The sequence below is a fragment of the Leptonychotes weddellii genome, chromosome 6 (assembly GCF_054177405.1).
Source record: "Leptonychotes weddellii isolate Sample4059 chromosome 6, ASM5417740v2, whole genome shotgun sequence".
Classification (NCBI taxonomy): domain Eukaryota; kingdom Metazoa; phylum Chordata; class Mammalia; order Carnivora; family Phocidae; genus Leptonychotes; species Leptonychotes weddellii.
In genome coordinates, this window is record NC_138374.1 from 7,406,514 (window position 1) to 7,418,762 (window position 12,249).

The window sequence follows — 12,249 nt, forward strand, 5'->3', positions numbered from 1 at the left end:
AGCAGGGCTGGCTCCTTCGAAGGCTGTGAGGGAGAACCTGCTCCCTCTTTCTACCCCAGCTTCTGGGGGGGGTCACCTCTGGTAGTCTTTGGGTTCCCTGTCTTGTAGATGCATCACCCCATCTGTGCCCTCACCTCCACAGAGCCTTTTCACCGCGTGCTTACCTCTGTGTCTGCACCCCCCTTGCTAGAGACACCAGGCATAATGGGTCAGGGCCCACTCTAATGACCTCACTTTAACTTGCTGACCTCTGTAGAAACCCTCTTTCCAAATAAAGTCCCATCCGGAAGTGCTACGGGTTAGGACTCCAACATATCTTTTTTGGGGGGGACATAATTCAACCCCCATAATGCATAATCAATAGACAAGTTCAGGCAAAACAGGATTTTAAATAGCTGAGTAAGAGAAGAAAAGTCGGGGGGATGGTTTTAGGCTCCACACGCCCTGTCGGGAGTTTGTCCCTGTAACTAAGGTGTTCCGGAAGGAATCGGCTGGTGTTCAGGACATATGACGTGTGAAACCACACACTCTAAGGGAAGCAGGAGACTGATTCTCCCAAGCTCCATCTGTGAGGATAAAGGTCTCACAGACTGAATCAGGACTTACGTTTCAAATGCCAGAAGCCCTATTCTAATTAGCTTATGGGGGGAGGGCTTTTGGCTCACGTAAATGAAAATTCCAGGGGTGGATCTGATTCTGACTCTGGCTTCAGGCAAGAATAGTTCTCCTACGTCAGGGTCTTCTCGGGGAGTCAGGCCTCCCCTTATGTTCATCTCACGGACAGGGAGATCGACACCCCAAACTCATTCCACCATCTGAGCAACTCCAAGAGATGGAGGCTCTCCTCTTACAGCTCTGGGAGGAAAGTCATCTGATTCCCAGCGTGGACCCTAGGATCTTGGGATCACCTCTGAGCCAGTGACTATGGGCAGAGGACACGGTTTCATGCCTGAACCTCAGTCACATACGCCTAACTGTGCATGCTAGGCAAGGCAATTTTATCTGAAACATCTGGAATAGATTCCCCTCAGGAAAACGGGGCCTTTTGCCCACAGAAAGAGGAAGGGGCCAGCAGTTTGACTAGGTGACTGGGATTGCAGACTCTGGGCCCCAAGCGGGCCAGATTCGGTTCTTGCTCATCTCTTTACCTACACTACTAAGCTCTTAATAGGTTCTCAGTAAAACTTTATCTAATCAGAATCAGTTGATAAAGAATGATTTGCTCAAAATGTGGGCGATGGGAAGTTGTGAATACTGACCTGTGGTTTGGAGATAGTTCCAGAACTTGTACCCTTGTCCTTAGGCAAATTGACTAGCCTTAGGGAAGGCAGAACGTTGCCAAACGTGGAGCTCCTTTGTACTTACGGTTCTGAGATTTTCTTCAATCCTTTTTAAGAACCTTGAAGGCATAACTTGTGTGTGAAGGCAAAGGGGCTTTAAAGAGTTTTGGAAAGAGGCCCCTGGGACTTGGGGAGTGTTGAGTAGCTCTTAGAAAACATCATATGGGTAAACGAAGTGTAAATTAATGTGAAAACTATGCTTTACCTTTGCTTTGAGACATACAGGTTTGGAAACCCAAGGAGAGGCAGCTTGTCTGTGGTCAGCCCACACTCCCAGAAGGAAAGTGCTTGAAATGTGTTTGGGGGGCCTGTGCGAAACCTGATCAGCTTCTGCTCTTTCCTGGACAAAATGGCAGCCTGCCCTCCTACTTTCTCCCTTTCAGGGATAGTCCCTGTTTCTCATGGTATTACTGGCAAATAATATTTTGGTGGATACTAAAATCTGGTTTGTTGGCATTCGGGTCTCTCTGCGATTTTCAGCGCACTGCATGGAGCCTTAGTTCTCAAGGGTGAAGCCAGCGCAGGGGAACCCTGGCAAGGTCGGTTACGGCGGTCATGGCCGTGGCTCGGTGGCTGGAAGCTGTGTGCGGTGTGCATCCAGGGCCTCGTTCCTGCCGGCAGCATGCTCGGTACTTGAACACGGTGCTCCTCAGATTTCTGAGCCTGTGGAGTCAGCGGGGATTGTTTTTCCTGTGGGTTCTGATTCAGTAGGTCTGGACTGGGTTTACAGGCAGCCGGAGTGCTGGTCTGAGGAGCATCTTTGGTGGCGCAAAGCGGGACCCGCGGCTCCTGACACCACTCAGAGCAAACGCTCATCCCTCTGTCCCCCACCCCTGCCACTGCCTCTGGACTCCCCCTTCGAGCCTCTTGGATCAAACCCGCAGCTGCTGCGGCTTCAACCTTGCCTACAGGGTGTCTGGGTTAGGAGAGCCCCCTGTCGGGAGCAGTATGTTCTCTCTACGTCGGGAGCTGGCCAGGATTTCTGGCTTTCTCGTCCACTTGGAAATGCCATGGGGCTGGCAGGTCCAGGGACAGACCTCCAGATCCACTGAGTGCTCCTCCCCTTTATCCTCCTCCTCACTCTTCTTCCCCAGCCTGTCCTTGAGGGTCCTCTCTTCTCATAATTCTGAGGCACTCAGAATTTTGTTCTCATAATTATATAAACAACAGGGCTTATATGTATTAAAGAAAAAGGTCAATTTATATGGGGAAGAGAATCAAGTCAAGAGCAGACCTCTCCTCCCAGACCCCCGAATCCCAGTCCCCATGACCAGTGTTAAGATAGCCTGTTGGGGTCTCTGGCTTCAACAACAGAAACCCCAGCCCCCCCTGGCTTAGTGAGTAAGGGACTTTGACAAGTCACGTGATTGGAAGTAGCTCCTGATGTTGGTGGGGTTCTTTCTGTCCTCTACTCCGGAGAGATTCTCGCTCCTCTGTGCCTCCCTCCCATCTGGACCAGGAAGAGTGGCCAGGGTGTGTTGGGCTCTGATTGGTTGACACCAGTCACGCTGGCTCCCTGAGCTGGGATGCGAGGTCTGTTTCCTGGAAGCTTTGGGATGATTCCCAAACCACACAGGGTTTCTGTTAGGAAGGATGGAAGTGGCCTGAATGCTGGATGAGTAACGAATAGTGTGCACCATACTTCCAGAAGTTTCCATTTATGTATACGGTTGTGATATTCATTCACTGATTCATTCATTCATTCACTCATTCATTCATTCATTCATTCAGTGCCAACAGTTTGCCAGGCACATAGATTATTCCAACTAATACCAACCGTGAACCAATGAGGGAAGTACCTTTCTTCCCTGTTTCCGGGTGAAGAAACTAAGGCAGAGACTGCTCCAGGGACTTATCTAAGGTCACACCGCACTTAAGTAGAAGAGTGGAGATTTGAACCAGGCGTTCTGGCTCCAGGTCCATCTCCACCACTGGCTAATTCTGACTCCTGAGATGCTTCTCGAAAGTTGGCTCTCTCACCTCTGTGTGATTGTTAGAAGCTTGAGATTGGGTTGTGTCTCCACATGAATCAGGCAACGTGGTCAGCCCTCCTAACCACCCCAGGAGGGCAGGGACTGTTTCCTGACCTTACAAGTAACCGAATTATGTGAGTGAATTCAAAACCATATTTCTATCCCTAGATCCAAATAACTATTATCACCGAAGGAACGAAATGACCACCACTGATGACCTGGATTTTAAGCACCACAACTATAAGGAAATGCGCCAGGTAAGCTCCAGAATTCTCAAAGAGCATTATATCCTGTGCCCAGAAGAACATTGTTTGGTTTTTTTCTTTCTAGAAATTAGGATGGTGTGTTTGGGATAGGAATCTGAATGATCCTTTTGGTTTTCTGAAGCCACACTGAATGCTTGTGGTTTCTACATTGAGAATGCCTCACTGGGGTTCCAGTGACCAGAGGAAGGCTCCCTATCCAGCAAATGGTTGAAACAGAATTTGGACCCAGACTTTTCTGATTTAATAATAGTTCTTAAGATTCACTGTGTGTTTGAGTGATAACTGACTTGAGGATGTTAGTCGTAGGCAGAGTTAAAGAAGAAAAAGGATCTAGAACACCACTGATAAAAGTAATAGCCGGAAGCCTGTATGTAGGACCTACGTTAATTTACTACATTAGCAGTGTACCTGCATCAACGTGGTCAGCCCTCCTAACCACCCCAGGAGGGCAGGGACTATTTCCTGACCTTACTGATGGGGAAGCCCAGTCACCAAGGAAATCTAGAACTCTACCCCTTGTTATTCACTCTCTGATTGTCCATCTTGGTTATGTAACAGAATCACCTGGGGAAATTTGGAAAAATATCTGTACTTGAACCTCACCTCAGGCCACTTTTTAAAGCAGAATCCTTAGAAGGAGGGCCTGGAGGTCTAAATTTTTAAAAGTTATCCCTGCATTTCTAACGTATGGCCAGGCTTCAGAACTACTGCCTGATACCTTTATAGATCTTAGGACTTTAGTGCCGTTAGGAGCAAAAGTTCATCCCAGCCGAGATCGTCCCCAGATTTAGTTACAGAAAACAAGTAATTCCGGGCGCATGGGTGGCTCAGATGGTTAAGCGTCTGCCTTCGGCTCAGGTCATGATCTCAGGGTCCTGGGATCGAGTCCCGCATCGGGCTCCCTGCTCCTTGGGAGCCTGCTTCTCCCTCTGCCTTTCTCTCTCGCTCTGTCTCTCATGAATTAAAAAAAAAAAAAAATCTTTAAAAAAAAAAAAAAAAAGAAAGAAACCAAGTAATTCCGAGCCGTGGACAGTGTTTGGGTGAAGGGAGAAGGGACCAGCCGTTTATGAGGACAAGCTGAAAGAACAGCTGTGCTGAGTGCTTTGCCTATAAAATCCTGTTCAGCCTTTGCCCCCAGCACGGTGCTTGGAAAGCTTGGGGGACGCTGACAAATGAGAAATCCTTGGATACCTGAGAATCTGTTTGAAGAGACAGAATGGAGAGATATCCTCATGAATGCATTTACAGAACAAGGATTCACCAAGAGCAAATTAGCAAGGCTCAAAGCAAGGGCTCATGGGTGCCGAGAGAAGGAGCCAGAGGCCCAGTCCAAGTGCCGGAGACGTTCCTGAGGTCGGAGCAATTAGACTGAGCCCAGAGGCCTCTCTGCCTCATCCCAGGGAATCAACAAGCCCTGTTTGTCTCAATGTCATTTAATCTGAGACACTGCCACAGAGCTTCCAGACACCTGTCAGCTTAGACTTAGAGGTGGGACATGCTAGAGAAATTCTCTTGCTGTCCTGCTCTTCAGAAATCAGGATAATGTGTCTGGACCTGAGTTCTGTGAATCATCCCTGCTGCTCTGCATTCTCTGGCACTCACATGGCTCAGCTCACCCTTCCATTTCATGGAGCACTTGTGGGTTAATTCAGCTCTACTTACTGCACATCTCGGGATATCTTTGCGAGCCCAGAAACTGGGCAAATATCCACTCAGCTGGTGCGATTAATGTCAAAAGCAATGAATCTAAATGCATTTAAAATGAGCTACTGCACAGAGACTCTGGGTAGCTGGTATCTTTAAATAGTTGTTCCGTGTAGAAAATCGGGGTCTTTCCAGAAAAGGAGAACTAGTGGAGTGTACTTCATTTTCCTGGGCAGCTCTGCTCACCATCACTTGGTGATGTAAAGCCAAGGAGACAGTTGGAATGGTCAGTGCAGCCCCTGCAGGTGATGGTGGGTGACCCCAGGGCTCCGCAGACCTCAACTGGAAACCGTTCAGGGGAGCATCTATCAATCCTGAAGGGTGTTCAAGCCGGAAGTGATTTGCCATTTGGATTCCTGGCTCCTGGGGATGAAAAAGAAGCCAGCAATTTTAGCAGTTCCCCGTATGGAGTCCGCTGGGTTACTATAGAAATCTTTCTACTTCAGAAAAGAAAAAATGTTAGTTTATCCTAGTATTGAGAGAGACATTTCCAACAAACAAACAAACAAACAAAAAATGAGAAACAGCAGCGGAGCAGGAAGAGAGAAGAGAAAATAGAAAAACATATTGCGTGGGAAATGCTGAGAATGTGGGCAGGAACTATTTCTCGAGCACTGACTTACAAGGTGCTGTTCTCCTGCAGGGGGGCCCCGGCGGGTAGGATGGGAAGGGAAGGGGACAGCAAAGAGCAGGTTGCGCATCATTGATGTCGCAGGGCAGAGTGAGGCCACCCCTCCAGGAGCGCTCCAGCCTTCACAGCATGTGTTACCATTTCTAACTGCTGGGTCACCTCTTTGTCTATATACATCTCCTTCATTTGGGACCATGAGGGCAGAGACTCTGTCACTTTGTCATAAACCCGTAACGTGTACTAGATAAATATGTACTTCCGAGCTCCTTCCAGGGGAGATATTTGGGGGATAGGAGGGAGAAGTGACTGGCCCAGTTGGCCTGGTTGGGATGGGCTTTGGATGCAGATGGGGTCGGCTATGGTCCGGGGCTGTTGGCCAGCCTTGGGCAGGTGGAGACAGAAGGGAGGGCACCCCAGGCAGCAAGAGCAAAGGGATGGAAGTAGGAGCAGAATGGCATGCTTCTGGAACAGTCTGCTGGGAGAGAAGGCTTGCCTGAGTGCTGGGAGAGGCTTTGGTATAGTGTCTGAGAATCAGAGGGGGTTTTATGTGGCAGAGCAGTGTTTTAGGGAGATCTGTCTGGAAGGCATGTGGGGAGTGGACTGTCAGGGATGGCCGTGGTCCCCAGGAGAGGGGCCACCAGGCCCGAAGACAGCTGAGAGAGAGGCAGTTCTGAGGAGGACTGGCTAGTCCTAGGTCTCCTGTTGGAATGAGTTGGGAGAGAGAGAGAGGGGTCTGGCATGCTTCCCAGGAGGGTGAGGTACCATCCACAAAGGGAGAAAAATAAGTGGTTTCGAGGAAAAGGTTCATGGTTTGGCTTTGATTTCCAGGGCAGCGAAGGCGGGTCGGGGCGCCAGGCTGTGGGGCAGCAGGCTGTGGTGCACTTGTGGGGGGCGGGGGGGCGATGGTGGCAAGAAGCCGGGGCAGGGCAGCCCACCTGCGGACCCGGACGAGCCCATCTCCTCAACCCTGGGTGCCTCCTACCACCATTCTCCCCTCCTACCCTCTGGGATTCCTTCTCCATGGGACCAGATGCAGTGCCTGTTTCTCAGGCAAATCAATAAAGCTGGTGGAAGGGGACTTTTTCTCTTCTCCCTCCGCCCTTTTTAAAAACATTTTAATTCATTGGAGAAACAATACTATGTCAACATCAAATGCAAACCCAGAGTCTAAGGTCCATCTTCCCTGAGCCCACCACCCTCAAGAATCAGCCATTTGCATTTCCCCCCATTCCTGTCCAGGGTTTCAGTCTCTACATTCACAGAATTCATTCGATTTTGATGAGAGGATGGTGATAATTTTGCCTTGCTTCCCTCAGTTAATGTTGGATCACGAGCCATTTTCCACGCTGTCCCCATAGTTGTAATTGTGATGCTGCAGAACGTCCCAGGGAGTGGATGCAGTGTGCTCTTCCCTGCTGCCTTGTGCCCTGGAGCACTGGGACATCTCCCGGCTTAGTGTCCCCGGGGAGAGGGTGAAGCCACCACAGCAAGTGCCATGTGCCTGTCATTGTAGCATCCTTTATGCAGAAGTCCCTTCTTGTATATTGCTGGAAACTGAATTGCTAGAGAAGGGCTCTGTTTCTCTCTCCTGCAGAGCAGGAGGGAAGCAGCAGAGCCTAGGATTCAGTAGATAGATACAAGGTTGGCAAAGTGTATTCCCATCTCGGGGATGAGGAAACAGAGTCTCAATGAGGCTCAGACTCTGCAAACCCACACGCTCTCTAGGTGATCGATCTCACCCTGGTTTCATATCACCACCCCACCCCCAGGAGGCTTTTTAGACACTTTCTTAATTATCCTCTGCCCATTATATTAAATATTAAGAGTGAGATTTTGTTGGGTAGGGCTGAGCTTTGGAGGGCCACAGAGCATTGTGATGTGTGAGACCTTTAGCCCCAGACAACCAGTTTTTGCCTCTTGGGGGGTGATGTCACCCCCACTGAGAATGCATGCTCTGAGGCCAGGAAGAAGTTCTAGTCTTTACTGTCACTTTAACCATCAAGACTGCAACTCCAATAAGGACATCTTTGACTCCTTTCAGAAATAAGCACGGTGGATCACCAGCTAGGTCATTAATGGGTGGTGGCCACTGGGGAAACCCTTCCTGGCATTTCAGAGAGAATTTCTTTCTGTGCAGAGGGAACTGTAAAGAACCTTCAGAAAGGAGATTCCTCAAATGCCTGTGTCCTCATTCTCATGTGTGAAGGTGCTCATGACACCACAGCACACGGAGGGAATGTGGCTGGGAGGAAAACGCTAGGATGGCTGGGGTGTGAAGAGGTGACTGGTGAGTCACGGCTGAGGCTATCCCATACCAAGAGATGTCTCCAGGGCTAAGTGTGCATCCAACGGAAGGTGGAGTTTGTGCTCCAGTGTCAAGGTCCTGATCTCAAACACAGGTGGCATGTTGCTCCTGCAGCTGATTGGATGGAGGAGGAGGGTAGGCATTAAGTGACAGCCAGGCTGTGTGCTGGATGGTTGTCTTTGTTGCCTAGTTAAGGATGACTCGAGGGGCTGTGTCTGCAGAACTAGTCATTGATCTGAACCAAGGCAGTGGATCATCTGCTGCTAAGGATTTGCTGAGGTTGATGGTGGTGGATGAGGATGACTGCAGTCTGTAGGGACTAGTATGTGGGACCCCAAATCAGATGGTGATTGTGCTGTGGCCATCTTCAGAAGGGTCATGGCGTGCAGCTGACAAAACGGGCAGCAGAGATGTGCTGGTGTTCATTGCTTTGCTGCACCTTCAGGGACGCAGAAGAGCCCTGAGTCCACAGCACCTGGTACCAGCTGAGTGACCCTGGGCAAATCACTCAGTGGTTCTCTGAGCCTCAGTCTCCATATCTGTAGAATGGGGACAGTCACCTCTGCCTTACTTACTTCACCTGGAGGTCATGACAGTGAAAATCAGTGAAGAAATAGAACGTGTGGCTAATGCAATAGTTGACATTATTAGTGACACTATTACTGTGTCCCTTGGGAAGATGTGGTGCTGTGCACGTGGTCCCCCTTCAACCCTGCAGCATGTATGTGTCCCCACGGTGATGGGTGTAGAAGCCGTGGTTCCCTCGCATGCTGTCTCTCCAGTGATGGCGGGTCTCTGCTTTTGCCCTGTTGCGGACGAGAGTTCCCAACAGCCCCCCCGTTCCCCTCAAGGGCAGCCTGTACTCCTGTGATCAGCAGAGCCCTCCTTACCTCCTTCGGCAGCTCGTCTCATCCCCTCAGACCAAAGCTGTCTGTCTAACGAGCTCAACTTTAAATGTAAAATTCAGGAAATAACACATGTCGAATTTCACTTCCTCGTCAAAGCCTACTTTCCCCACCTTTTCACCACATGATGCACCATTATCATGGTTTCCCTGCACCCCCTTACTTAGCATCAGTGAACTGGGTCTTCAGATGACTCCCCTCTGTTTTGCACCGTAAGCTCCAGCAGGGTGGGAGCCGTGTCTTCCCTCAGCCTGACACACCAAAGATGCTCATTAAATTATGAGAAAAAAATTGATATTCGGTAATAAATATTTATTTAGGCAGGGTTATGGAGAGCAAAGGCTCAATCTGTCCCTTAAAAGATCTGTAGTCTTGGGGCGCCTGGGTGGCTCATTTGGTGAAGCATCTGCCTTTGGCTCAGATCATGGTCCCAGGGTCCTGGGATCGAGCCCCGCATCGGGCTCCTGCTCGGCGGGGAGTCTGCTTCTCCCTCTCCCTCTGCTGCTCCCCCTGCTTGTGTTCTCTCTCTCTCTCTCTCTTTCGCTCTCTCTGTCAAATAAATAAATATCATCTTTACAAAAAAGGATCTGTGGTCTAGCGAGGAGACAAAAATAAAACAGGAAATCACAATAAAAAGGTAAGACCACAGCCAAGGAAGGTGATAATCACAACCCGAGGAGAACATTCCAGGCAGAGGGGATAGCTCTGGTGTTTGGGGAGGGTGAGGGTGTGCAGGGGGGCTGTGGGAGGGGACCAGCAGGTGGCTATCTTGGGAGCTCTGTGCCTTTAGAGAACAGCCATCATTGCTTAGAGCCTTAACTCCGTTTTGTTTTTCAGCTGATGAAGGTTGTGAACGAAATGTGCCCCAACATCACCAGAATTTACAACATTGGCAAGAGCCACCAGGGCCTGAAGCTGTATGCCGTGGAGATCTCCGACCACCCTGGGGAGCATGAAGTCGGTGAGGTTACCCCTCTGTGAGACACCTGTCCCTCCATGTCTTGTGCCTTCTTAAAGAGCCAGGAGATGGCTCACCTCTGTGAGAACATTCATGAAACAGGCCAGGCGCTGTCCACGCACCACTCTCACACACAGATTCTGCAAATTCTGGTTCTGTGAAGCTCTTATCTTGTGATATAGGCTGTTGACTTATTTAAGGTAGAGATACCTTCCTTTTCTCCAGATGAACCACATTTCATTCTATTCTCCAGCTCTGAGGCCAGTCACACTGACCAAAGAAAAAAGTGGCCAGAGTTGGTTAGGACTGAATCCTTTTATAGAAGAAAGTTCTGGACTTAAGTTATTAATGGCTTAAGTTAGAGGGAGGTCCCCTAATTTTTTTTTAAATTTAATTCTATTTTTGAGCATTTCCTATCTTCAGCCATTTCTCATTCAGTCACTCTGGAACCTGGATTCTCCTCCGGGTCAGAGGGGCTTCTCAGGTTTTCTTTTTGGGAAATCCGCGAGTCCTTTAGAAATCCACCGATATTTAAGTCTGAGATTTGTCTGCTTCGTTCAACTCTAAATTTGTCAGTATCTCAGGAGTTCCTCGTAGGAGTTTCTTTGAAAGGGTAAGGGCTTGATCTGCAGGTAAAATCACATTTCCTTAAAAGCAGTAGCTTTGCCAGTGAGAGAAGAAGTATTGTCAGCCCATGCTGGGCACTGATAAGCCCCAACACTGGAGAAGCTGAGCTCGGAAGAGGAAAACCTCAAAGGCAGCCCCCTTACAAAATTGTGTCAGTGTTGATGTCCCCTGCTGATCTGTTTTCTGCTTCTATTTTTCCATCTTTGTGTCCTTGTAAGATTTAATAGGACCTTCTTTTGAGAAGAACGCTTGCCTCCCAGGAGAAAAATCATTGTTATGGCTTGTGTTTCATTTGTAAATTTTAAACCTTACGCACTGTGTTACTTTCTCCATTTTTGTTAAATAAGAATAAACATGATTACCCAGGGGCTGGTATCATCTAAGAGTTTTCTACACATTTTCTTATATACCTATTTGGGAATTAAAAAAGAAAAAGTATAGTGATATAACTTGGGGGGCCTATTTGAAAGAAGACCTAGGGTAAAATTGTAAGTTGATATTACTCAGAGATTTTTTAATCCTAAATGGTAAGGGCTGTCCTGCTCGAAGCATCGATATGAACCTGTATTTTTTCCCGTCTTTGAGTAAAGGTGAGCCGGAGTTCCACTACATCGCAGGGGCCCATGGCAACGAGGTGCTGGGCCGAGAGCTGACCTTGTTGCTGATGCAGTTCCTGTGCCAAGAGTACTTGGCCCGCAACGCGCGCATCGTCCACCTGGTGGAGGAGACCCGGATTCACATCCTCCCCTCCCTCAACCCCGATGGCTACGAGAAGGCCTACGAAGGGGTAATGACGCTCTTCCTCTTGGTCAGGGCAGCCGCTAGGCCCCCGCCGCAGAGCACGCTGGGCCACGAGTCAATTTCTGTTCCGTATCACTGGCTTCCCTTTCAGTGTCTCTCTGCTGAGGCAGGGAAACTCACAGGGTTCATGAAAGATGCAAAGCAGGAATTGAGAATCATGGGCACCCGAGAAGTAGACATGCCAACAAACTGGAGAAAGTGAACAGGAAGGAATAATACTGGTTGCATTTTCAGTGATCACAACAGAACAGAATAAAAATAACACTGAACATTGATGGAGCACATAATCAAGGCAGGCCTTCAATTCAGTTGTTGCCTATAATCCTTTCAGCGCTCCGAGAAGAGTTCTTTTTATTATTCTGATATATCGTTTACATTTCATGTTCTAGTTTGTGTAGGTTATAGTTATGAATAGACTATTATTAGTATTATCTGGGAATAAAGTGGAAAACTGTGCTTGGTACCTATCACACGCACGCCTTATAATACAGAATTGTGGTTGTGTTTATGGGTACAGAGTTGGTTAGGGATTTTCAGTGCCCGATTTGCAAGATCCGTTGGGCAGGGGTTTGCGAGCCCAACTTATGGGCATGGCAGGGAGAATGAGTTAACACGGTGATGGTTGATTTTGCAATGCCGGACTCTTGGATTCATTCCTACTCGGAGTTTCATCTGACAGTCTAGAAGCTCTCTGGGGGTGGGGGGTAGGGGAGAAGAAATTTTAATACTTCTTGAACAC

General features: G+C 48.7%; 1 protein-coding gene across 1 annotated transcript in view; it reads left to right on the top strand.

Moving 5' to 3' along the window:
- Nucleotides 1-12,249, top strand: part of CPXM2 (carboxypeptidase X, M14 family member 2) — a 119,824-nt gene that overhangs the window by 87,681 nt on the left and 19,894 nt on the right. Inside the window, exons 7-9 of the mRNA XM_031029393.2 lie at nt 3,482-3,570; nt 9,962-10,085; nt 11,300-11,496. Of these exons, the coding sequence (XP_030885253.2) occupies nt 3,482-3,570; nt 9,962-10,085; nt 11,300-11,496 (410 nt within the window). The remainder of the gene's footprint in view (nt 1-3,481; nt 3,571-9,961; nt 10,086-11,299; nt 11,497-12,249) is intronic.